Here is a 25,136-nt window from a genome sequence, read left to right on the forward strand (position 1 = left end):
TTTCCTTGTGTGTGTGAACAGTAGAAAGGCTGCTGCCTCCTGGGCACTTCAAAAGGCCCTACAATCCAGTATGTAAGACCAGTTTTGGACAGAAGGGGCTATATATTTGAATGTGTTTAAGAATTACTTAGGAGGCTGGGCAGGCATGGTGGCGCATGCCTTTAATCCCAGCACTTGGGAGGCAGAGGAAGGCAGATCTCAGTGAGTTCAAGGCCAGTCTGGTCTACAGAGCAAGTTCCAGGGCTGCTACACAGAGAAACCCTGTCTTGAAAAACCAAGCAAATAAAAATTAAGTAGGAATTACTTAGGAGACAGTCTTTCTAGGGGTGGTGGTGTTGGAGCAAGGCCTCCCTTTACAGCCTTGGCTGTCCCAGAACTTATAGATATCTGTCTGCCATTGTCTTCTGAGTGCTGGGACTAAAGGTGAACACCACCACATACAGCTTTTTTAAATCTAAGAATGGCATTGAATTTACTTTACGAAGCTGAAATCAAACTTGAACTTCTGATCATCCTGCCTCTGCTTCCTAGGGCTGAGGATTAGGGCCAGAGCTTTGTGCATGCCTGGCAAGTGTGGTTTTAACCACAACCCTAGAAGGCTCCTGAGTCTCCAGCTGACTGGATTGCATCTATAGAGATCAGTTTTAAAATATGAGGAATTGAGCAGTGTGAGGTACTGTGTCTACTCTGCCAGTTCAGTCCTGGTTCTGAGAAATTAGCCATACATGGCCATGGGGTGGCACTATACTCCCACGTTTGAGCTGAAAAGCAGTCTAGGCTGGCTTTGGGGCCTCCCAGAGTATGGAGTGCAACTCTATGTGGAAGAGATTTCCTCTGTTCTGGTTTGCTTTTTACCCAGCACTTGAGGAGTTCTTGTGTGGGGTATGAACCCCACAGGCAGACAGGCACAGGCAGACAGGGTCAAAAGACCTCATTCCTAAGGACCTTGTTCATGTCTTCTCTTGTTCCCAGGTCACCAAGATTTCATCACCTTCATCCTGCTCCTATTAAGGTTGAATAAGGTCCAGACCACTACCATTTCTTGAACTTGATAAGTTAATATTGGAGGGAACAAGGTTATATAGTTAAGCATTCTAGAGAACACAAATCCAAAAGGCTACATGCATAACCTTATTTGACAATAACATCAAAGGTCTAGCCAGGCATAGTGGCTCATGCCTATAATCTCAGCATTTGTGAGACAGATGCAAGAAGATCTATGCAAGTTTCATGCCAGCTAGGTGTACAAGTTCAGACCAGCCTGAACTATAGGATGAGACCCTGTCTCAACAACAGAAAGCATCAACATTTAAATGTGTGCCTCTGAATGAAAGTGAAACTCAAACTGGCTATCTTGATACCCCCCACCCCACCCTGCCCTCACTGTCACCATGTTGGCTGTGGCAAGCCCTGGCTGATACCTCTCTCTTGATTTTTAGGGAACTTCCTCTACATGGTACCCAGCTCTGCCTCTAGCCTAGGAGCACATGTATCTCAGCTCATCACCCATCTTATAAAGGACTGTTGCCCCAGCCCCCTCCACGCCCCCATCTCTGTTGTTAAAGCCAGTGGTCATTTCATTGTTCTTAATTTTTGCTGTTGATACTGGGCTCAAATTAAAAGTTGTACACACTAAGCACAACTGAGCTAGTCTCCTAGCCCTCAGCTCCCTGTTTTGAAACTCCTAAAACAAATTTGGCTTCAAGGACACTTTTTTCTTTTTCTTTCTTTCTTTCTTGCTTACTTGCCATGTAAAAAGCTGGGCATAGGGCTGGAGAGATGGCTCAGCAGTTAAGAGCACTGTCTGCCTCTTGCAGAGGACCCGAGTTCAATTCCCAGCACCCACAAGGCAGCTCACAACTATCTATAACTCTAGTTCCAGCAGACCTGACACCCTCATACTAATGCACATAAAATTAAATAAATTTTTTAAAAGCTGGGCATAGCCACCCATGTGCCTGTAATTCCAGTGATGTGATTGCCAGTGACAGGGTAGTTACTGGGGTTTGCCAGTCCATAGCCTACTTCCAGGTTCAGTGAAGCACCCTGTCTCAAGGGGAAAAGGCAGAAAGTGGGGAGGACCCCTGTGTCATTGTCTGGCTTCAACACAGATGTGCACAACCTACACTCTAAGTAAATAACATCTACCTTTCTTTTTTCTGTTTTCTTTTAATTCTTCTCTCATGCAATACTCCTGACCTCAGTTTCCCCTCTCTCCACTCCTCCCAGTCCCAACCCCCTAACCTTCTCTCTCCCCCAGATCCACTCCTTTTCTGTTTCCATTCAGAAAAGAGCAGGTCTCCCAGGTGTATCAACCAACACAGCATAACAAGGCTGGGTGCAAACCCTCATATCAACGCTGGATGAAGCAACCTAGTAGAAGAAAAAGAGTTCCAAGAGCAGGCAAAAGAGTCAGAGATATACCCCTTCCCACTGTTAAAGAGACCCACAAGAACACCAAGCTACATAACCATAAAGTTCACGCAGAGGACCTAGCTCAGTCCCATGCAGGCTCATGATTGTCACTTCAGTCTCTGTGAGTCCCTAGGAGCCCTGCTTAGTTGATTCTGTGGGCCACATTTTCCTGGTGTCCTCAGCCCCTCCGGTTCCTACAATCCTTCCTGTCTCTTTTCCCAGGATTCCCAGAGCTGTCAACATCTTGACTCCTTTGTCTGTGTTAGTCTAGTTCTCTTCCCTGAGCTCCAGCTCTGAATGTCTTTCTCTCTTCAGTCAATATCTCCACTTGGTTGTTTAATAGGTGTCTCAAGATTATAACATCCAAAGCAAACCGATTATCCTCCTGCCTCAGCCTCTCAAGTAGCTGGGATTAAATGCCTGTGCCCACCAGGCCCAACTTCAATTACAAACCTCCATCTGATCCAGTATATATTTCCTCCACTAAAATAATACCATGTCACAGTGACACTGTTTTATTCATGCCTGTGCCCAACAGTGCCAGCTGTAAAGCAGTCAATAAATGTGTGTCCAAAAAGAAAAAACAAAAAAGAAAAAGAAAGGCACACACCTTTAATCCTAGCACTCAGGAGGCAGAGGCTGGCGGATCTGTGTGAGTTTGAGACCAACCTGGTCTACAAGAGCTAGTTCCAGGACAGCCTCCAAAGCTACAGAGAAACCCTGTCTCGGAAAAAAAAAAAAAAAAACAAACAAGGGCTGGAGAGATGGCTCAGCAGTTAAGAGCACTGACTGTTCTTCCAGAGGTCCTGAGTTCAATTCCCAGCAACCACATGGTGGCTCACAATCATCTTGAATGAGAGATCTGTTGCTCTCTGTTGACATGCAGGCAGAAGACTTATACATAATAAATAAACAAAATCTTTAAAATAAATAAATAAATGTGTGTTGGTTTCTGAAGGTCTAGATCATTTTGTCGTGTCTCTGAGATATAGAAAGCCTGTATGTAGTGGGGTAGGAAACAGTCTTTCCTTTAAAACCAGATCCCAGTTTGCCTTATTCTTCTCCTTCGCCCCTTCCTAGTTGTTTTTCTGGCCCAGATTCCAAAGGTGGGTTCATTTTGCTTGATTCCTAGTATTTGGAGGGGAGGATACCCATCTCCATGCTCCCTCCCTCCAAGACCCACAAAAAGGTCATCTCCAGTGTCTCAGAACTGGGATTTTCCCAAGCCAGTGTCTACTTTCCTAGGGGGAACCTTAAGTCCCTCTCTCCAGATACCCCTAAGCAGCCAGTGAAAACTAGGAGAGAGAGAGGAACAAGCTGGACTCCAGAGTTGGGTGAGTGTATCTCTACCCTCTACCCTCTACCCTCCAGTCATCCACAACACCTCAAGCCATGACCATCGGCCTGCCCTGTTCATGCACTAACCCACTAACGCATCCTTCTGTGAGCCTCTGTGGTGGGGTGTGGGACCTCTGCAGGGGAGAGTACATCCTCAGACATCCATGAGCATGGGGTGAGGAAGTCCCAGTACTGAAGATGAGTGGATCACCAAGGATTGAAGCAGTTGGAAGGGAATTGTGACCTGCTATGAGCCCTGATATGTAAAGGAATGAATGGGCTGAGCCCCAGCATGGCCAGAGAGAGCAGGTACTCTACTCTACTGCAGCAGGAGCTGGATTTCAGAATATGATGGAGGGTAGAGGCCGGTGAACAGGGGTGGCACCAGAATGGGTGGCCTGGGGCCAGGGCAAGCTGAGACTAAGAGGAGGCTGAGGGAAGAGACAAAGGTCATGACCAGATTCCTGCCATGTAGGGGCATATGTGTCCCACTGGGTGCAAAGTCTGAGGATAGGGTTTGGTGGCATGGTTGCATAGCCATTCAGAGGTCACCCCTACAGACATCTATCTGCTGCTTGCCTAGCTCATGGCAATCTCATGCCTTTGGCAGGTAAGTCTCCTTGACCATAAAAAGAAGCTCAGAATGGGTGAGGGTTCCTGAGAGGAATGGGGTCAGTCTACTCAGAGGAGAAACTGTGGCCTCCCAGTCAGGACTCCCTAGCAGAAACAGCATCAGAGAATTGGTGGGATAGGAGAGGCCCAGGGCAGTTGACTCAAGGGGTCTGGACATACAGATTTGGAAGTCAGGGAACATGAGTAGAGAATGTGTATGAAGATGGGCAAACTGATGATCACTAGAACAAAACAGATAATGAGAAGAGTCATTGTACTCTTCACTCTTCCCTACGAGCTTGGAACTCCTGAAGTGAATGTCAAATGAGGTTTTTAAAAAGTGTATATACCTCATTTGGTGTATATCCTGATATGGTGCACAGGCAACACAGAGACCTCTGAGTGTGTAAGTGCACAGATATGGGGCCACTGGTGTGTGCATACCTGTATGCAAACTGACACACATTTGCACTTGGAGATAACACATGGGCAGGGCACGAGGCGAAGCTGTGTTCTGGCCAGGTGTTCCACATTGGCCCCAGCATCCAACAGAGCAATTCCATGTGATCACCGCTTGCGCAGGCTCTTGACCCCTCTAGTGACCTTTAAACGGAGTGTGTAAGATTGGGCCTGAATTTGTATTAAGGCATGTGTGAACAGAGGGCACTGAGTGTGGGTTTGGGGGACACTTGTGAGGCTGGGCAGGGCCATGGGCCGGAGTTTTGTGGACCCCTCACTCTCCCACGCGTGATTTCCCCATAGCTCTGCGGCGCCCCCTCCCTTGAGTTTGACTGTAAGGAAGGTGGGAGACACCTGTTGGGGGGCTTAGAGGGGCCGAGCCCACCCTGGCCTCTCCCGCTGCGCCCTCCCGCCAGCGCCCGCCCTGCTGGGCTCGGGTCCCGCCCCCGGGACGGCAGGCAGCACAGCCACCGCCAGTAAGCGCACCGCGATCAGAACAGCGCAAGGCAGCAGGAGCGCACAACGGGGACCCTGAGCAGGGAACCCAGCTGAGACAGGAACCGCCCGAAGGCGACGGAGCAGAGGGACCGCCGTGGAGACACCGGGGGCTTCGGGCGGTGCCAGGCAGGTGAGTGTAGCTGCAGAGAGCCCAGAGCCCGGGATCCAGGCGCAGTTACCTGCCATCTCATGCCTGTCTGGTCATGTCCCTGTCCCAGACCCAGGCACTGCTGCCCTCTTCCCGCACCTCTTTGGTTCTTGATTCTTACCTTTTATGTTTCTACCCTGTGTTTCTGTCACTGTCCTCTATGTTCTCACACTTTCTAGTCTTTTCTCTCTCCTGCTGCGACGGTCTTCCCGCGTCTCTTAACCTTTCTAGCCATCTCTTTTCAGTTGTCTGTCTGTCCCTCGCTCTTAGGTATTTTATCTCCTGGTGCGCTCTCTCTCTCTCTCTCTCTCTCTCTCTCTCTCTCTCTCTCTCTGTCTCTCCCTCCCTGCCTCCCTTCTTCCCTCCCTCTCCTTCTTGGTCCTCTTCAGCCTCTGTCTTCCCACCGGTCTCTCGTCCAGCCTCTGTCTCCGCATCTCTCTGTCATTGTCTCTGTGTACGTGTTTGTATGTCACATCTCCCTGCACCACTCTTCCTTGGTCCTTATTACTCTTTCCAATTCGCTTGGCCTCTTGCTGTCTTCAGTCTCTGGCCATTTCTGACTCCCTAGGTCTGGTCTCGTGACTCCTTTGCTCCCTCTATCCCTCTGTCTCTGTTCACTTGATCTGCCCTTTCCTTATAACTCCATGTATGTCCCTGAATCCATGCGCATCTCCCCTTGTGCTGTAGGATGTGGGTGCAGCAAGGCCCAGAACCCAATAATTCCCTCCCCCACAGACGGCCCTTTCCTCAGGGCCCCGCCTGGTACCAGGAGCCCCCCCAGCAGGGGGACTGCGCCTGGAAGCTGTAATGGAGGCCCTGCAGAGGCAGCAGGCAGCACGGCTGGCCCAAGGGGTGGGGCCTTTGGCCCCTCCACGCCTACCGCTTCCACAGCCTCCCCTGCTTGGCGCCCGGACCCTACAGGCTGAGGGAGCCTTGGGGGTGGTTAGGGCTGAAGAAGAGGAGGACGTTGAAGAAGATGAGGAGGGAGAGGCACCCTTAGCAGAACAGGAGGCAGCTGAGGAGAGCCATCCAGGAGCCCGGTGTCCCAACTCACCTTCCAACCAGCCCCCTGGACTCCAACCACACGAGTGGACCTATGAGGAACAGTTCAAGCAGGTAGGAACCATCTCTCCATCACTGCCAGGTTGTCCCTCCTTCCTTCCCTCATGCAAAAGTAGTCCACTCATCCCTACCAGCCTCTGCAGGATGTAAAAACAGAGATCTAAAGAGAGAAGACTGAAGGACAGATAGTGATGAGTCAGGAGAGACACCCATGGAAACATGTGGAAAGTGCACAGAATTCATTAAGAGGTATAGGAGATCCCAGACACATGGCGACTGAAGGCCACTGGGGAGTTTGAAATGGAGGCAGAATGGGTGTTAGGGCCTTTGAGGGAGGGAGATCTGGGGTCTGAGGAATCCACAGCAACATTACTTCCTCTACCCTCTCACATACCAAGTACCAAAGGCAGAGTCTCAGGCTGCCCACTGTCTTTGGAAGGAGAATGCAGGTTGCTCCTCCCTTTGCAGGCTGGTGTACCCATCCTCTTCCCTCCACACTGCTTTATCATCCAGTTTTTTCCCCTGGCCTAAATTCCACCAGTGTCAGTTTCCAGCTTGCACTGGTCACTTCAGCTGCAGTGTAACTGAGGGCCCCTGTGCAAGCTGGGCACTACAAGCCTTTATGTACATGTCCTTAATCCGAACCCTTCCAGTGTTATTAAAGGGACAATAGTACAGGCTGTCACCATGGTGTTACTTAGGGCTGTGATTTCCAGGTGCACCATTCTAGTGGTGTTTCTCATAGGGTGTTGGTTTGGGATGTTTTCTAGAAGTGCTAAATTTGTAGCTAGTGTTCTGTGACATTAGTTTAATACCAGGAGCATCACTCAGGGCTTTGTTACCCTGGAGATTTAGCTCTAGTGGCTGTTTCTCTAGGGCATTGTTCTGTGGGTGTCATTGTAGGTACCATGTGAGGCTCAGAACTCTGGGTCATGCATGTGTGGCTCTGAAGCTGGGTCTCTGGGATTTGATACTCCTGAGAGGATTTGTCTTGGAGAGTTATTATTGGAGGATGGAATGTTACTTGTATGTGCGATTCATAGCAAGCTGAGGCTGAGAAGCTGTGACTCTGGGTCAATGACTCCTTTATTCTGGAATTGTTGGTTTTAGACTTGGGTTGATGTTGGAGGTGGTAATGACCAGTAGATTCTTTATGTTCTGACATCTTAGGTTCTGTGTGTCATGTGATAGCTTTTATAGTAGGCACAGTAAACACCTCTGGAAGGACATCAGACAAGATGGCGCCTATAAGGAGTTCCCCAGCATCCTTCCTACCTGAACTTACCCTAGTTCATATCCTGGCCCACAAGGATATGAACTGCATGAAGCCCTTATACAGATTAGGGGGGATGAGTAAGTGCCTGAGATACTCATCAGTCTCCTGGATGTGGAGCATGGCCCCAGCATGGCTTCCCTCCTGGGACTCTGGATGTCCATCCTCAGGATGGTTAGGACTTTGTCCTGAAGAGCAGGCTGAGCTACTGAAGTACCTTCCTGCTACCCCATATTTGCCAGATACAAGGTTTAAGCCACCTAAGGTACCACTAGCTAGGATAGGTTTCTTGAATGTATTAGATAAAGGCACTCTGCCTGCTCCTGTGGATGGGTCTAGGGCCAGGGAATTCACATTTAGATTCCACCCATCCTTTCACCCAGTACTCTCGTCCAGGGTACCACCTGAATTGGGGTTCCAGGAGGGAGGGGGACAGTGGAACTGGAGAATGACCTTGGTCCTTCCCCAGCTGTATGAACTCGATGCGGACCCCAAGAGGAAGGAATTTCTGGATGACCTGTTTAGCTTCATGCAGAAGAGGGGTGAGTAAAGTCATATGGAAAAGTACCCTGGAATTTCTCCTATTGACTAGGTTTGAGGAAGGAATACCTCAAGGTTTAGTCCCCATGAGAGGTCCTCCCTGCAGAGGCCCGGGGTTGGTGGCACCTGTCCTTTGGGTTCTCAATAGTATCTTTAACCTCTGACCCTGACCCCTTTCTCCACCAGGGATTAATTAGTGCCCAGCCCACAGGCAGGTTAATGAGTGTGAGATCAATTAGGATGGTGGGAGGGGGAACTGGTCAAGACTGGCTTGAAATAGGAGGGTCCCAGGATTTAGGACCAACCAGAATCCTCGGTTGTATACAGTGTACCATTCTTCCAGCCTCGTCTCTCTACTCCATTTCCTTTTGCTTTAGCCCAGGGCACTCCCTACCTGTTCTGCAGCAGGAAGGAATAGGATTAGACTGAAGGAAGGCTTTCTGGAAGGATGTGCTGGGGCCATGTGAATTGGGCAGTGGAGAAGAAATTCCCCTCCAGAAAATCTCAGTGTTGAAAGAATGCAGAAGGGGTCGGGGAGGAATGAGGGTGGGCGGCAGTCCATCACTTCCGCTTCTCCCCAGATTCATGGAACTGAACACTGACTCATTATCTTTCTCTACAAAGCTAATTAACTCACTCAGAGCGAAGCCTGATAAGCTGCTAATTAACTGGCTGCACTGCCCCCCGCCCCAGTCTCCCCAGTCCTCAACCCAACGCTCAGCAACCTTTTCTGGTCCCTTCCTTACTAAGAGCCCTGTGGGAGGACCCCAGGCTTTCTTGCTCCCCAGGGAGACTTGACTATGTTAGTCCTAGTGTTCCCTCCCTGCACTTTTCGGGGGGACCTTCTCTCTCCTAGTAATGGGGTGGCATGGTCTGACAGCACTGCCCTCACCCCAAGCTCTGCTTCCCTCTGCTCAGCTGCAGGGGGAGGAGGTCTCTCGGGGCCGATAATTTCCCCCCATTAATCAGGCCGCAGCTAATTGTTCGGGTCCAAAGGCGCTGGTGGAAGGGACTGGGGATCGGTAAGGAATTAACTGGGTCCCATCGCTCAGCTCAGACAGGCCCCTTTGTCAGGACTGGCTGGCGGGGGTGGCTAGGCTGAGGCGTTGACTGACCCAGGCAGGAGCTGGTTCTTCTGCACCTGCTGTCTCCTGGCTTCCTGCAGCATCTGAGGTTGTTGCTTTGGGGAGTATACCTCTTCAGTACATACGGAAGTCCTTCCTACAGTCAGCTCAGCAAACAAAAGTTCTCAGGCCGAATCCGTCTGCTGCCAGATTAGAATGGTTTTTCTTTTCTTTTTCTTTTTTCTTTTTTTTTTTTTCATGTTTGGAAAACAGAGTAAAGCAGGCAAAACATTTACAGGCTGTGTGATTCTAATTTCAGAGCCTGTGAATAAAAGTTTCATTGGAGCACAGCCATGCCCATCCCCTTAGATGTCTTCTAAGACTGTTCTCGGGATACAATTGCAGAGTTGGGTATTTGTGACAGGTACCCTTTGGCCCACAAAGTCCAAATATTTACCTTCTGTCACTTACAGGCAACTAAGCTGATTTTTTGTCTTAGTCGCCTGTCCTTCCTGCTACATAGGGTTCTGCCTGTAATCCTACCACTCTCCCACAACCCTTTTGTGGGTTCTGTCCTTACCCAAGCCTTACGGAGATACCCATCAGTCCCCTGAGATGACCTCAGATGAGGCCTAATGTTGGTATCCTGATTTTCTACCCACTTCACACCAGGAACGCCAGTGAACCGGGTGCCCATCATGGCCAAACAGGTGCTGGACCTGTATGCGTTGTTTCGCTTGGTGACAGCCAAGGGTGGCCTGGTGGAAGTCATCAACCGAAAAGTGTGGCGAGAAGTCACACGCGGCCTCAGTTTGCCAACCACCATCACCTCTGCCGCCTTCACACTACGCACCCAGTGAGGAGAGCAGAGGGCACGGGCACAGGGGCGGAGCAAGAGAGGCTGGGTGGGGCGGGGCAGTGAAGCGCGGGGCGGGGAGTGGGGTGCGGGGCGGGGGTGGGACGGTCCACTGGGTCCAGCCTCCCACCGCCCACCCGTCTGCTCCTAGGTACATGAAGTATTTATACCCATACGAGTGCGAGACGCGGGCGCTCAGTTCCCCAGGGGAGCTCCAGGCTGCCATAGACAGCAATCGGCGTGAGGGCCGTCGCCAGGCCTACACCACCGTCCCGCTCTTCAGCTTAGCAGGGCCGACACCTCGGGGCGCTCCTGGTCCCGCCTCGGGTCATGGCCCCTCCCCGGCCTCGACCCCGAGCTGCCCCGGTCCCGCCCAGGGTTCTGCTTCAGGCTTGCCTGTGCACGCCTGCGCTCAACTGAGCCCGGGCCCTGTAAAGAAAGGTGCGAGGGGAGAAGGTGGAGTTTGGGGGGCTGGTTGTCGTCTCTTGAGATTTTTGCAAGCACTGAAACACAGGGAATGTCAAAATATAGGGACCCAGGTGTGTTCTGGAATCTCTAAGTTAGTGATTCTGAGCCTTGAGGACAAGAAAGCCATGAGACCTTGTGGGGTCTAACGTTCAGAAACTCCTTCATCCATAGCAGCTTTATTCCACAGCCATCCACATAGGGGCCCATTTGGATGTAGTTTGCTACTCCTGTGAGTTGTGTTATTTAACAACAAAGAGCAAGGAGAGCTTGCACATTCTCTGAAATAAGCCAGCCTGGACCAAAATGCTGGTCCTTTATTCACATTTTTCAGAGCCCCTGGATGGGAAGAGAGACTGAGCCTGTTTATCAGCCTTCATGACCTCTTTTGGTCCCAGGCCTAGGGGAAAATCACAGGTTGGTTGGGCCAGAGGAGCCTCGTGACCTGTTTTGTTTTTGTTTTTTTTCCAGAGGAGACTGGGGTTCCACCCCCTCGTCTGGCACTACCTGTGGGCTTAGCCTTGGAGGCTGCACGGGAGAAGCTGGCACCAGAAGAGCCTCCAGAGAAGAGGGCTGTGTTGATGGGCTCCATGGACCCACCCCGGCTGGGTGCACCCCCCAGTTTCCTGCCCCGTGGCAAGGTTCCTCTAAGGGGTGAGGAAGGGCTTGTTAGTGAAGGGATTTGGGCTGGTGTGCCGAGGGAAAATAGACTTCATTTGATGGATGTTGGAGGTGTTCAGACAGATCCTTGTATAGACAGCCACATAATCCTGGTGTGGGGTTCAAGAGAAATGGGGGCTATCTGTAGGAATAAGGGAGGAGTCTATGTGTGAAATCTGATTCCCCAAAATGTGACTCCCCTGCCTTCTTCTGGACAGAAGAGCGATTGGATGGGCCCCTCAACCTGGCAGGCAGTGGCATCAGCAGTATCAACATGGCACTAGAGATCAATGGGGTGGTCTACACTGGTATGGGTGCTATAGGCTGTCTACACTGGCATGAAGTTGGGATTTAAACAGGCATGGGGATTTTAGATTTTTCTCTACCAGCATGAGGTTCAGGGGTATCTGAACTTGCATGGGGGTTCAAAGGACTCTTACATGGCATGAGGTCCCAGCATGTCTCTGTGGTATGATTGACACAGGATGTCTGCTTTGTCATGGGTCTCTGTGTTAGTATTTATTCTTTACCCACGTAAGGGTATCAACATTGGCATAGCAGCTTCCCACTGACCAGAGGGACTTGTCAACAGTAGTGTGTGGCCTGGGAGGTGTGTGTTCTCTAAGAATCCACACACTTTTGCCCACCTTTTTTGTTTTGGGTCCCACCCGCTCCTGTTTATGTTTGCATTTTACTATCTCCTTATACCCCTCCATCAGGTATCCTCTTTGCTCGCCGCCAGCCTGTGCCAGCTTCCTTGGGCCCAACCAATCCTCCTCCACCCTCTACAGGGCCCCCTTCCAGCACCTTGCCCTGAAAGCAGCTATTGAGAGTTAAGAGTTCCAGTAGCATTACAGGAGGGAGAAGGTACCCTCCCACCTTGCTTCTTTCAGGATGTGATGCCCCCTCTGGGATCCAGTCCTGGGAGATGACAGCATGCCACCTCCACACCAAAGGGATTTCTTATGTATTCCATCTACCTCATTGTAAAAGGAGGACACCACCTCCACAGCTGATTCCAGCAGCATCTACCAAAGAGTTCTTCCCCCAGTAACCCCTGTCATCTCCTCATGTGACCCCTATGTCAATGTCATCTTTGGTACCCCACCTCTTTGAGTCAGCTCTGCTGAATGTGAAGATGTCCCTTTAAGTCGCATCTGGAAAATAAAGTTGCATTTCCTCTGTCTCCCGCGCCTCCTCTTCTTGCTTGGGTCTGGGAGGTGAAGGGTACACAGGCTACACTGAGCTGTCCAAGTGGAAGGCAGAATAACAAAGCTCCCTAAGAACAGAAGAACACCTTTAAAAAAAAAAAAGGCAGGTTTTCACTAAGTTGTCCCCTGACCCGTCTTGAACTCACCGTGTAGAGCAGGCTGGCCTCAAACTTGCAGTCATCCCCTTGCTTTCTCTCTTAGTACCGCCACACAGTGCACGGACCCAAAGCAGACTGGTGTTAAGGTCTAACAATAAGAGGCTTAGGTGCAATTCACTTGAACCTTAAAAGAGCCCCAAAACTTATGGTGTCTTCCCCAGGAAGCTGCCTTCTGACTAGTGGTGTGTGGCATGGGATGTGTGTGGTTCTCTGAGAATCCAGACACCCTTTTTGTTTTGGGTGGGTATGAACCTATCTTGGAATAGTGGGTGTATTTATACGCGCACCCTCAGGGAATGGGGGTGGAAAAGACTCTGTATCCTGGAATTAGAACACTAAAAGTCTTGACAACTAGACCCTGGAAATCAGGCTAGGGCCAGGACCCAGAACGTTACCTAGGAAACCAGATTGCTTTGACATCGGTCTGGTCACTTCCGACATCCAAAGACTAAATCGTGACGTCAGTTCCTGCAAAGAGCAGCGGTGCTCTAGGATTGGCCAGACTTCTTATTTGGGCGGACGTCCCACCCTCTGGCTGTTTCGGGTGGCTGAGACCCGGCTGCAGAAGGGATGGCGGCTTTGACGGATGTGCAGCGGCTACGGTCCCGAGTGGAGGAGCTGGAGCGCTGGGTGTACGGGCCGGGCGGGACCCGAGGCTCCAGGAAGGTGAGCGGTCCGGTCCAGGGATCCGTTTCTGGGGCAGGACAGGAGCGGTCCACTGGCCCTGCCCTCGGGACGAATACAACCACTCTGTCCCGTCGTCGTCGGCAGCCCAGCCTTTGAAATGGCAAAGATCCGGGACCTCCAGGAAAGGATCGGCCCCCTGGGGTCCGTTCCCTATGGGATCGGGATGAGCGGGGGCGGATGTTGAAGCCTGTTTGAGAAGGGCTCGGTGACAACTTTTGCTAAAACTCCACCCTTGCGCTCACCGGCGCGCTAAGGAGACCACACAAATTTAAAAACCGATTAATGGGAGTTTCAGTTAGAGCTGAAGGTCGCAGTGGAGAGTGGTTCTGGAACCCTGAGAAATCAATTGCTAAATGAATTGCGCGGGGACAGGAGCCCTACAGGCTGAGCACAGGTTGATAAAGAAGCCTCCAAGGGATGAGAGTAGAGCAGGCCCAAACAAGAAGGGTTAGGAACCGAGTCCTAGGTGTTCAGATGTGGGCGAACGAACATACTGTCTGAATTTTGACAAAAAGCTTAGGTGCCCTTAGATCCCTTTTTTACGATGTGGAAACCGTTATTGGAACTTCTGATAGTGTCAGGAATGCTCTGGAGCTAACCACATCAAAGGTCTGTGTACTTTTTGTAAAATCGTCACCAGCAGATTGTGTTCCGCTTGAGAACTAGCTTTTCAAAAACACTCCTGATTTGCCTTTTATCTCTGGCTGCTACTATCAGTCTTATATGTGTGCAAACCCCCCCCCCCCGTCTCCCCATGTAGCTGTCCTTTGAATATTAGTGTTCTTCACCTTCTGCAAAAACAAAAACCTTGACTGAACTCATCCATTTCCTGACCTCACCCTCTAGCTGACCCTGACTGTTGGAATAGTGTACTCTTAAGCCCTAAGCAGGCTCATTCGCTTTTGTAGTTTGTTACTTGTTTGGTGTCATCATGCCTCCAGTGTGTGTCTCTGTTCCGGATTTTTCTGTTCATCGAAACTTACTGGTGTTTGTCTGCTGTCTTGTCCTCTGGGATATTCCACAGACATCTCAAGCTCAAACCCTTAACTGTACTCAGCCCTAAGCTGATTTTCTTCTATGTTCTCTAAGATGAAGATTGCACCGTCTTTGGGATGCTAGCAAGTCTTCCATCTCCTATACCAGACTTGATGTAGAGGGAATGGGGCTAGAGGTAGGCCAACCAGTCTGTTCTCCAGCCTTGAGCTAAAGAAGAACTGGGTGAGGATATTTGCATATTTCACATCCAAACCCAGGACTTAGGAACCAGGAAATATATGGTATGTAAGAGTGCCCCATTAAACCTTAAACTAGTTCATTACATCCCCAATCAGACACACACTGCCACCTGCATCCTGCCAAGGACAGCATGATTCTGTCCCTCTCCTTCCACATTAAAGTGTTCCTGGAGGTGAGACTACTGTACTGTCTATAATGCAAGAGAAGGGAGACTAAATTATTGGAATTCAGAAAGTCTATAGAGACAAGGAGACAAGGGTTCTTCCATGACTTTTTTTTTTTTTTTTTTTTTTTTTTTGGTTTTTCGAGACAGGGTTTCTCTGTGTAGTTTGGAGCCTATCCTGGCACTTGCTCTGTAGACCAGGCTGGCCTCAAACTCACAGAGATCCGCCTGCCTCTGTCTCTCGAGTGCTGGAATTAAAGGCATGAGCCACCAACGCCTGGCTCCCATGTCTTTTTTTTTTTTTTTTTTAAGATAGGGTCTTTATTAAGTAGCCTTGGCTGTCCAGAAACTTGACATGTAAACCAGGTTGGCCTTGAATTCACAGTGATCTGTCTGCCTCTGCCTCCGGAGTGTTGGGATTAAAGTTTTACACCATTACATCTGGGTTCTTCTAAGTCTCGAGCCAAGTGGTATACCTTGGAGTTAACCTCTACCTCCTTTCAGGTGGCTGATGGTCTGGTCAAGGTGCAGGTGGCTTTAGGGAACATTGCCAGTAAGAGGGAGAGGGTGAAGATTCTCTACAAAAAGAGTAAGTACTTCTATTAGGTGTGCAGTTGCACTGCCTCCATGTCTGTCCCTGCCCTTCCGCTAGTACGTCACTAGAATAGCCCTTTGAGGATAGAAGGCATATTACTGCTGATATGGTAAGTTGGGGTGTGCTGTGTCCAGTGTCCAGAGTTGTAAGCTGAAAGTTCTTCCACAAAGGTTCCCTTAGTGGAGGAGGGGGATAGGGTGTGACATTTCTCTAGGCAAGGTTGGTTTAGCCAAACATTTTAAATTATTGTAGCTGGTAATTTTCTCAGTAACTAGAAATTAGACAAAACACTAGCTTGTCTTGTGGCATTGAGGAGAAAGGTGCCTTGGTGAGAATAGGTGAGTGGGAACACTAGGGGCAGGGAGGTGGCAGGAGCAGAGTGGTGTGGTGGCACTTGTGTTTCAGGTCCACAGCATGAATTCAGCCCACAGATGATGTTACTAGATGATCTGTGGAGCAGAGCAGGGGACCCAGTAGATGCTGCTGATCTCACACTGTGTGGTCAGCTTGTAATTCAAGGATCTCCTCAATGATTAGCGCTCCTCAAACTTCATTTTTTTTTTTGAATATTTATGTAGTGTGTGTGTGTGTGTGTGTGTGTGTGTGTGTGTGTGTGTGTGTGTGTGTGTGTGTCTGTGGTTGGAGACAGCCTGTGGGAGTCAGTTCTCCTTTTGCCATGTAGATTCCAGTGATCAAACTCAGGTCAGCAGACATGGCAGCAGTTACCTTTACCTGTTGAACTATTTTGCCAGCTTCTAAATTTCCCTTATAAAATAAGGTTCCATTTCTGTTTTTTTCTATCCTGCTACTTTGCTAGTTGAAGACCTGATCAAATACCTGGATCCTGAATATATCGATCGCATTGCCATACCTGATGCCTCAAAGTTGCAGTTCATCTTAGCAGGTAATGCTAGACTGTGTGTGCCCAGGCACCTGAGAGTATCATTTGTGGAGAAGTCAGGCACTGATGGCTTCCCTCTTCCATCTTGTTATACATGTAGCCTGTCAACTACCTTCTTGAATGCTGGCCTGGCTCTGGACTGGGGCCCAAGGTGATCCTGTGAGTTTTGTAGTCAGCACTGGGTGTAGTTTACCTCTGGACCTGCTGTAATGCAGGCATATGGACACTACTTTGATATTCTATCAAAGGCCCATCCCTAGGATTTTCCTTTATAATCTTCCTCATTGAGTACTGGCAGAGAATCTTCCTGGAAGGAGTGGGCACAGAGAGCATCGTCATTCAGGAGAAGGCAGAACATTGGCACGAGTTGATCTTTTGATCTTTCCAGTCTGTATCCTTTCTCTTTGTACATGAAGTCATAACAAGTGCATAGGTGATAGGCTGTAGCTCAGGCCCCTCCCTTACAGTCTCATGCGTGTGCCTCTCTTGGGGGCAGCCTGCTGCTCCAGTTGGACCCAGGTGCCTTTCTCTGACTTCCTTTTTTTGATCATTTTCCTTCACTTGTTTCCGGAAGCTGTCTCACTCTTATAGTGTTTGGTATGCAGGTCACACATTAATTCTCTTGGCAAGAACTTTGCCCTTAACTGTCTACAACAATGCCAACAGCATGCCGAGTGACACTGCCGCTCTCCATGTTTTCCCATGATAGCACAGGGCATTCCTTTTTGAACAGTACCTATTCCTTTAATGTCTACAATATCATACTTATAGATTAACATGTATGTGGAACAATTTGTCGGTTAGTTGTTTTGTTTTTTTTTCCTTCCTTTTTTAAGATTTATTATTTGTTAACCATGTGTTGGTGTTTGTTTGAGTACAGGTATGTGCACACGAGTGCAAGTGCCCACAGAGGCCAGAGGCAATGTATCTCCCTGAGCTTGAGTTACAAGTTGTTGTAAGCCACCCGACTTGGGTACTGGAAACTGAACTTGAGTCTCTGGAATGGCAGGAGGTTTTTTGTTGTTTTGTTTTTGGAGACAAGGTTTCTCTGTATAGTCCTAGCTGTCCTGGAACTCTCTCTCTCTCTCTCTCTCTCTCTCTCTCTCTCTCTCTCTCTCTCTCCCTCCCTCCCCCTCCCTCTGAGACAAGAGTTTCTCTGTAGTTTTGGAGGTGGAAATAGCTCTTATAGACCAGGCTGGCCTTGAACTCACAGAGATCTGCCTGCCTCTGCCTCCCAAATGCTGGGATTAAAGGCGTGCTAGAGCAGGAGCTCTCAACTGCTGAGCTATCTCTCCAGCCCCACTGCTTATTTTCTAAAAGGCCTAGAGAACATACAGCAGGTTCCTTTCCTCTTTCCCTTTGTGTTTTCCATTTTGGCAAATTATGAAAAAAGGGTGGCTTTCACCGAAAGATCAGCATATTTCCCAGGAGAAAGCTCTAGGACTTCAGCACTCTAAGCAGAGGTTCTAGCCAGTCACTCATTCTACAGGTAGAGTTTTCTGAGCACCTGTATCCATTCATTCACCAGAAGACACCAAGATGGGCACAGTGGGCATGTATCTAGAGTCTTAAGTACTTGGGAGACTGAGGCAAGAGGACTACAAGTTCAAGGATAGCCTGAGTCAACATGACATGATCCTGTCTCAAAAAAGGATAAGGAAAGAAAAATAAATTAAAGGGAAACAGGATCATATACTGTGAACCAGGCTTTATTCTGGGACAAGATACACAGTGGTGAATCAGAAAGTCTTTTGTCCTCATGAACACAAGCAGGGATGGTTGTTTAGGAGAATGGCGACTGTACTGTAACACCGAGGACTGGGGGAGGAGGGGCCACCAGAGTTCCCACAAGGCGGGCTCCTATATGCATTGCCATGGCTCAGACAACAAGTTCAAAGACTCTTCAGCCTTCCCAGCCCTTCCTGTGCTCCGCCTCGGGAAGCAGGCCTCCATTTCCACATGGACGATTGCATAGTCTCCTACATCGTCTCTTCCTTTCTGCATGCTGCCCCATCTTCACAAACATTCCCGTCATAGCACTTGGCCTGCATATGAGCTCCAGTATCTTCTTCTGTTTGCTAGGATAAAATCCTCTCCGTCTACCAAGCCTGCCTTCCCAGCCAGCTCAGTGAACTCTTTCTTTCTGATTCCCAAGTGTCCCTTTCTCCAGTGGTTTGCACGTGCAACCTTGCTCTTGAGTACCTTCTCTGGATTCCAGGGTGCTGAAACCCTTGTACATGATGAACCCAGACCCTGCCACTCTCTGCACTGGCCTTTCCCATTCTTCCTCAGCTCTCTGCCATTTGTAATTGCCCATCCCTCTGAGGGCAGATGAGCAGAACTTGCCCAATACAGTCTGCTGCATGTCTCCCCCAGGTCTTTCCTGGGACCTTTGGCTTAAGGAAGCTATTTCCTGTGGCTTAGGAGCACTTGCTAAGGAGGATGGGAGAGAAGGATATGGAGTTAAAACTTGGGGGTAGGGATTTGTAGAGAGTGAGATGCTCTTAGGCTCAATTTGAGTTAGGCAGAGGCACCCAGAAAAGGCCAGGTAGGATGGGAATGAACACCCAGGGGATAGGAGCAGCGGCACAATTGCTGCTCAGAGCTCTAGGGCCCAGATTTCTATCTGCTAGTTCACAGCTGTAGCAATGCCCATGCTTGCCTCACTGCCGTCATCTTGTCTTTGTGCTGCAGAGGAACAGTTCATCCTTTCCCAGGCAGCACTCTTGCAACAAGTGGATGCCTTGGTGCCCATGCTGGACAGTGCTTCTATAAAAGGTAACCCTCTGTGGTTGCATCTCCACTCTTGTGCTTGGGAAGGTGGTTGGTGGGGCCAAGGCTTCCCTGTATGAATGCTGGATCTGCTCCTTGCCTTTTTAAACTATGGTTAAAATTCCCAAGTAAGAGCCTAGGTTGTCAGGCATTGGTGGCGCACGCCTTTAATCCCAGCACTCAGGAGGCAGAGGCAGGCGGATCTCTGTGAGTTCGAGGCCAGCCTGGTCTCCAGAGCGACTGCCAGGATAGGCTCCAAAGCTACACAGAGAAACCCTGTCTCAAAAAAAAAAAAAAGAAAGCGCCTAGGCGCAGGACCTCAGGCAGTTTGGGCCTAAGGACACTAGCACAAGCTCCAGCAGTCCCAACTCTGGAGACTCCTCCTGCTTTCTACCCCCTTAGTATCTCTCCTTCAGGGTGCTGCAGAGCCCACATTTTATTGTCAGACCTCCTGCCGGGTGTGTGAGTTTTTCCTGCTGCAGTCTTAAAAGAGTCCCTGAGCCTGGGCTTTGACAAGCAGGCAGCGGCTTTAATTGAATCCAGATATCCATCTTGTCTGTCTCTAGAGGTATTTCTCTCAACTCCCTCTCCCTGCCCTGATCAGCTACCCGCTTTAGTATCTGACAGCCTAAAGCTGCAGCATACCATGGTGGCCAAGGCTCTCAGCGTGGGAGCTCAAGGGGCTAGTATAGGACTTGGTATTCATTCCCAGCCCACCTAAGCACCTTAGGTTGGGAAGACCTAGCCCTGCTGAGCTGAGAGCAAAAGGGGTAGGGCCTATAATAGGTAACACTCTCTTTACTTGGCCCTGCTCATAGCAATCAATACTGAGGACTTTAAGGTTCTGTCTTCTGGGTACCTGTTCTCCCCCTACCCCCACCTCCTGGGTCCTGGAGTAAGGATGGGGTGGGCAGGGAGCCCTTCCACCACCTCCAGCTTACAGGGTCGATGAAGCCTGGCGTTTGTTTAGCTTCTCTACTCAATACTCTAATCCTGCCGACGACCTAATAGACTATTGAGCAGTCCCGGGGGGCGGGAAGGGGGGGGGAGGGCACAAACATCATTGGGTGGTGTGTGTTGTGTTTTACAGCTGTTCCTGAGCATGCTGCCCGCCTGCAGCGCTTGGCCCAGATCCACATCCAGCAGCAGGTATGGAAGGAGAGAGGGCTGGAAGGGAAGGTGGAGATGAGACGCCATGTCTGCTGACATAAGGGGGTTGGGGGATTGAGAAGACTCCTAGGGGGTTGGGGAATTGAGAAGACTCCTAGACCCTTGTATTGTCAGCAGAGGAAATGTGGAGTTTTATCTTCTATTTCTAAATGCCCTGGAGATGGGAAAGGACTTGCCTAGGGCCACATCTAGGTCTCTTGCTTTCCAGAATAGAGGTTGAAGTTGAGAGGTACCAAATAATCCCTGGGAATTTGTTTCTGACTATGGGTGAAATATCTTTTCTCAAGTTCAAAGACTTTTTAGGAATAGGGACAAAGGGGCTGGAGAGATGGCTTGGCCCTTAGAGTTACTTGCTCCTCTTGCTGAGGGTCTGGGTTCAATTCTCAACACCCACATGGTCACTAAAAGCCCACCTCTGTGTAACTCCAATCCCAGAGGATCTGATGTCCTCTTTTGGTCTTTTGGGTACACACACACACACACACACACACACACACACACACACACACACACACACACACACACACGGAAAACACCCTAACAAATAAACTGAAAATAAATCATTAAAAACATAGGGACAGCGGGTGGTGGTGGCACATGCTTTTAATCCCAGCACTCAGGAGGCAGAGACAGGCAGATCCAAGGCAGCCTGGTCTACAGAATTGAGTTCCAGGACAGGCTCCAAAGCTACACAAAGAAACCCTGTCTTGAACAAGCAAACAAACAAACCATAGGGACAGAAGAGGAGGGGATCCTAATGTGTAGAAACCGCCCCTCCAGTTACTCTTTGGGCTGCTGTTCAGGGCACCTGACCTAGGATTGGAAGTGCCTGTTTTGCAGTTTTCTCCTTTCGCTCTAGGTTATTTAAGCACCATCTTTTTTTAGGTTTGGAGGGAAGGAGTTCAGTGGGAGATGAGGCATTATTCCACTCCTTTCTAAGCTATGCTTTGGCCTACAGGACCAGTGTATGGAGATCAGTGAGGAGTCCAAGGCTCTCCTGGAGGAATATAACAAGACTGTATCTTTTGTGCTTAATGGGCCCTCTCCCAAAGCCTGTTTCTGCTGCCCCTAATGCGCCCATCCCATTCTCTCCTCTCCTCTCCTGCCTTCACCGCTTTGGGCACATGCCAAATCTCTGTGCTTCCTCATTCACACTCCTGTTGTCACCTTGACTTCTGACCAGACAATGCTTCTCTCCAAGCAATTCGTGCAGTGGGATGAACTACTCTGCCAGCTAGAGGCTGCCAAGCAAGTGAAGCCAGCAGAAGAATGACAGTTGCTTACTGTGCCAGGCCAGGGAAAGGGGGGCCAGCTCCAGGGCCCTGTGCCACCCTGTCTTTGTGAGGCAGAGACAGCTTTGTATTTATTCAATTCAAAGACTACCTGTCTGCTCAGTTGGGGCTCTGAGGTCAGAGATCAGGTTACCTTAGAGTCATGATTTGCACTCCCCATCAGTGTATTTATTCCAATGACAATAAACTGTAGCTACCGCTGAAGGTGTGTTTTGGCTTGCTGATCTAAGATGGGCTTGGCTGTGAGAACTGGAATGGTGAAGGGGAGAGCTGTCACTATCAGGGTGGGACCTGGAACTACTCCTGGTCGAGCTTCTGAAAGATGTAGTACTCTTGCATCTGATTGATACAGTGGGGCATTGTATATTTATCCCACATTTTCCAACTGCCCTCTAAATATCAGATCCTACGGCACGTAAGGAGGGCACAGGTAGGGTCACCTCATTTCTGTATAGGGTTTGGGGGAAGACCAAGAAAGTGGTAGTCCTACCAGGTGGGGCTCAGCATGCCAGGATGATCATGGAGGAACAAGCAGGGACGTTCAGAGCCAAGGCAGCATAGCCTTGTGTCTACCGAATACCAGAAGAGGAGCCAAGAGGCTTGGATGCAGTGAATTTTAGGATCTGGGAAGGAGGAGCAGATGATGGGAAAGCTTGGATGAACAGTTTAAGCACCGCGCTCCACCAAGTGTATGCTGCCCTCTTGTGGCCTGAGGGAGTGCCTCGGCTCCTTCAACTGCCTGTAGACCAACCAATTTGTAGTTTTGCTGGCACGCAAAATGCAGCTTGTCCAAAACGATCTGAAACTAGCAGTCATCCTAGACTATTCCAACAAATAGTTCCCGGCTCTTTCCCAGAACTTCCTACGAGTTTTTACCAAGTTAATTAATCTCTTCTCAATTCTTGCCATTTCGGTGGTTAATCAACATGTTGGACAGATGTTGCAGAACCTGTTTCACTCTGAGTACTGTACTAGGTTCCGTGGGCACCCTCCTACCCCCGCGCCTGACGCGTTATGATGGTGCAGGGTACAGACCCTTCCCAAGGTCACGGTATCTGTTGCCCCCACTACCGGATCCTCCTAGCCTATACGCCAATCTATGGCCAATGAGTTGTGCACAAGTTATGGCTTAGTCCCTTCTGAAGACTACCAGGGTTGTCCAGTGCCCCAGGATGAGAACAAAGCTCAGAACTAAGGGTCTCGCCCGCTTGTATCCACCAATGCTTCAGCTTCTCCTTCACCGATGCGGTGAGTCAACAGGTGACGCGCACCATCCATCGTTTAAGGGCACAGATTCGCATTCTTCATGCTCAGGACTCCTCCGATAGCCATTCCTCTCCCGGGCAGGGCCCTCTGCGGGTTCTGGCGTGCTTCGGCATCACCGCGGACCGCGGGATGCGGGCCAGCTGCGGGTACCAGCTCAGCTGAGCCCAACGGCGTCCCGGGTTTCCCTCAGGCCCCGCCCCCTGCGTGCGCGCTCCCGCGGCCCCGTGCGCTCCCGGTCTGCGCGCCATCTTGGGTCGAGCGTGGACGGGCGGTAGTGGTAAGAGCCAAATCCCAGGGCCTGGGTACTCAGACGTGGGGAAAGGGGATGTCTGCTGCCTGGGACAGCGGCCCACGACCGGGGAGCCCGCCAGACCGTCCATGTTTGGTCCGAGCAGTGGTCTGTGCGAGCCCCCACTCTCGAGTTCCCGAATGGCCTGGCTCAAGCCCCCCAACCCTGGTAATCTAAGGATGAAGTCTACTCAGCCGGCCGAGAGCCCGGAGGGGCCGGTTCTTTCTTTAGGGAGTACTTTGTGAGAGTTCGTGGCTGTGCCCCAGGCAGCCTGGGGCCAAGTCTTGATTCTGTTTCCTGGAAGCACACAGTGAGAGGAGCTTGTCCGAGTCCTTGGAAGCCTAGTGAGGAAAGGCTCCTGTTTTAGAGAGTTGTGGGTGAGGAGGGGTCTGGCCTAGCCCTGAAAAGCTTGAGCTGATGAAGCATGGCCCTATCCCGGATAGCCTGGTTTGGGGAGTGGGGGGAGTTTGGTTCTTTCCGTGTGTAAGACTCTCCAGCCTTGGGGTGAGGGGTATATCCTGGAGGGAGTGATGGAGGATGGACCTGGTCATAGTCCTGACACTCATCTGACCGCTTCCCCCAGTGCACAGCAAGAGAGATTCACCAAGGCCACCGGAGCAGAATGGAACACTACCGGAGGGCTGGCTCTGTAGAGCTCCCAGCATCTTCACCAATGCCCCAGCTACCTCCTGACACCCTGGAAATGCGAGTCCGAGATGGGAGCAAAATCCGAAACCTGCTAGGACTGGCTTTGGGTCGTTTGGAGGGGGGGAGCACAAGGCATGTGGTGTTCTCAGGCTCTGGCCGGGCAGCTGGGAAGGCTGTCAGCTGTGCAGAGATTGTCAAACGGCGGGTCCCAGGCCTCCACCAACTCACCAAGCTTCGTTTCCTGCAAACTGAGGACAGCTGGGTCCCAACCTCACCAGACACAGGCCTAGACCCCCTCACAGTTCGACGTCACGTGCCTGCAGTGTGGGTGCTACTCAGTCGGGACCCCTTGGACCCCAGTGAATGTGGCTACCAACCCCCGGGAGCGCCCCCAGGCCTGGGCTCCATACCTAGCTGTGGTCCCAGACCCCGAAGAAGGGCTCGGGACACCCGGTCCTGAAGACCTGCTGAGCCTGACTGTACTCTAGACCTGATTCTCTGTGCCTTCTGTAAGAAGGGCTTGTGTGACACTTAACATGCCAGCAAGGCTTGAGTCCACTGGAGTCCTGCCTCCCCTCCCCCCTGGGATGCGGGATGCTATGAAGAATGAAGGGCATATGGGGTCAGTGCTGAGTTACAGACTGCTTGAGAAGGGCTTACTCTGTCTACAGTATATCTGACTTGCCTTTTTTGACATCAGTCTAGGAGAGGGAAATAAAGGTCATGCCCATTTGTTTGGCCTGCTTGTGTGTAAGTGGGATTGGAGGGGTGTGAGGCCCGCCTTGCCCCGGAGCTCATGGCCTGGAGGCCAGAAGGGTAGGTAGAGGCCGCTGCTGGGTGGATCTGGTGTCAATACATTTCAAGCAGTCACCTGCATGACTTTTTGCCACCTGCTTTAAGCTGGCTTGGGACTCAACCAGGTCAGGCATTTCTCCCATCTGTGTCATATGTTTTAGAATAGTGGGATCATGAACTCGGGCTTTGCCTGTCACGGTTTTAGTCCTGGCTCTCCCACTCACAAGTTACTGCTTTGTAGTTTTGGATAAAGCTACTTCCTGGACCTTTGTGCTCCCATCTGTAAAATGGGGTGTAGAGGGTTTACCTCATTGGCATTCTTTTTTAATAATTTATGTTCATTGGTGTGAAGATGACAGATTTCCTGGAGCTGGAGTTACATACAATTGTGAGCTGCCATGTGTGTGCTGAGAATTGAACCCAGGACCTCTGAAACAGCAGCCAGTGCTCTTAACTGCTGAGCCATCTCCAGTCCGCCCCCCCCCCATTAGAGTTCTTATAAAGAGGTGTCCATATTTGACACTCAGATACCACCTGAGCACCTGATGCTATATAAATGTTGT

General features: G+C 50.3%; 3 protein-coding genes and 1 long non-coding RNA gene across 10 annotated transcripts; 3 read left to right on the forward strand and 1 right to left on the reverse strand.

The window, feature by feature from the left end:
• The first annotated feature begins 6,277 nt into the window (after positions 1-6,277).
• On the forward strand, positions 6,278-12,570 carry Arid3c (AT-rich interaction domain 3C). Of its 3 annotated transcripts, XM_027403316.2 has the most exons (7): positions 6,278-6,586; positions 8,275-8,347; positions 10,082-10,265; positions 10,417-10,706; positions 11,202-11,384; positions 11,609-11,698; positions 12,110-12,570. In XM_027403316.2, the coding sequence occupies exons 1-7, from the start codon at positions 6,278-6,280 to the stop codon at positions 12,205-12,207; spliced, it is 1,227 nt and encodes a 408-aa protein (XP_027259117.1). In that variant the 3' UTR covers positions 12,208-12,570. The 3 variants fall into 3 exon arrangements, with proteins under 3 accessions (XP_027259117.1, XP_027259118.1, XP_035295809.1); XM_027403317.2 differs by lacking the exon at positions 11,609-11,698; XM_035439918.1 differs by lacking the exon at positions 11,202-11,384.
• Positions 10,891-13,225, reverse strand: LOC113834393. 2 transcript variants are annotated; one of them, XR_003482903.2, is made up of 3 exons: positions 13,155-13,225; positions 12,499-12,687; positions 10,891-11,532 (listed from the first exon to the last, which is right to left on the reverse strand). It is a non-coding gene; the product is annotated as an uncharacterized LOC113834393 (long non-coding RNA). The 2 variants fall into 2 exon arrangements; XR_004768277.1 differs by having other exon boundaries at positions 12,499-12,669; positions 12,748-13,217.
• Positions 13,226-13,271: 46 nt separating this feature from the next.
• Positions 13,272-21,779, forward strand: Dctn3 (dynactin subunit 3). Of its 2 annotated transcripts, XM_027403314.2 has the most exons (7): positions 13,272-13,425; positions 15,350-15,434; positions 16,258-16,344; positions 19,036-19,119; positions 20,204-20,262; positions 21,242-21,301; positions 21,467-21,779. In XM_027403314.2, exons 1-7 carry the CDS (start codon positions 13,330-13,332, stop codon positions 21,554-21,556), a joined length of 561 nt encoding a protein of 186 aa, XP_027259115.1. In that variant the 5' UTR covers positions 13,272-13,329; the 3' UTR covers positions 21,557-21,779. The 2 variants fall into 2 exon arrangements, with proteins under 2 accessions (XP_027259115.1, XP_027259116.1); XM_027403315.2 differs by lacking the exon at positions 19,036-19,119.
• Positions 21,780-22,988: 1,209 nt separating this feature from the next.
• On the forward strand, positions 22,989-24,511 carry Rpp25l (ribonuclease P/MRP subunit p25 like). Of its 3 annotated transcripts, none has more exons than XM_027403312.2 (2): positions 22,989-23,118; positions 23,714-24,511. In XM_027403312.2, the coding sequence occupies exon 2, from the start codon at positions 23,753-23,755 to the stop codon at positions 24,236-24,238; it is 486 nt and encodes a 161-aa protein (XP_027259113.1). In that variant the 5' UTR covers positions 22,989-23,118; positions 23,714-23,752; the 3' UTR covers positions 24,239-24,511. The 3 variants fall into 3 exon arrangements, with proteins under 3 accessions (XP_027259113.1, XP_035295810.1, XP_027259114.1); XM_035439919.1 differs by lacking the exon at positions 22,989-23,118 and adding an exon at positions 23,130-23,298; XM_027403313.2 differs by lacking the exon at positions 22,989-23,118 and adding an exon at positions 23,315-23,507.
• Positions 24,512-25,136: the final 625 nt, after the last annotated feature.

Source organism: Cricetulus griseus, chromosome 2, assembly GCF_003668045.3.
Source record: "Cricetulus griseus strain 17A/GY chromosome 2, alternate assembly CriGri-PICRH-1.0, whole genome shotgun sequence".
Classification (NCBI taxonomy): Eukaryota; Metazoa; Chordata; class Mammalia; order Rodentia; family Cricetidae; genus Cricetulus; species Cricetulus griseus.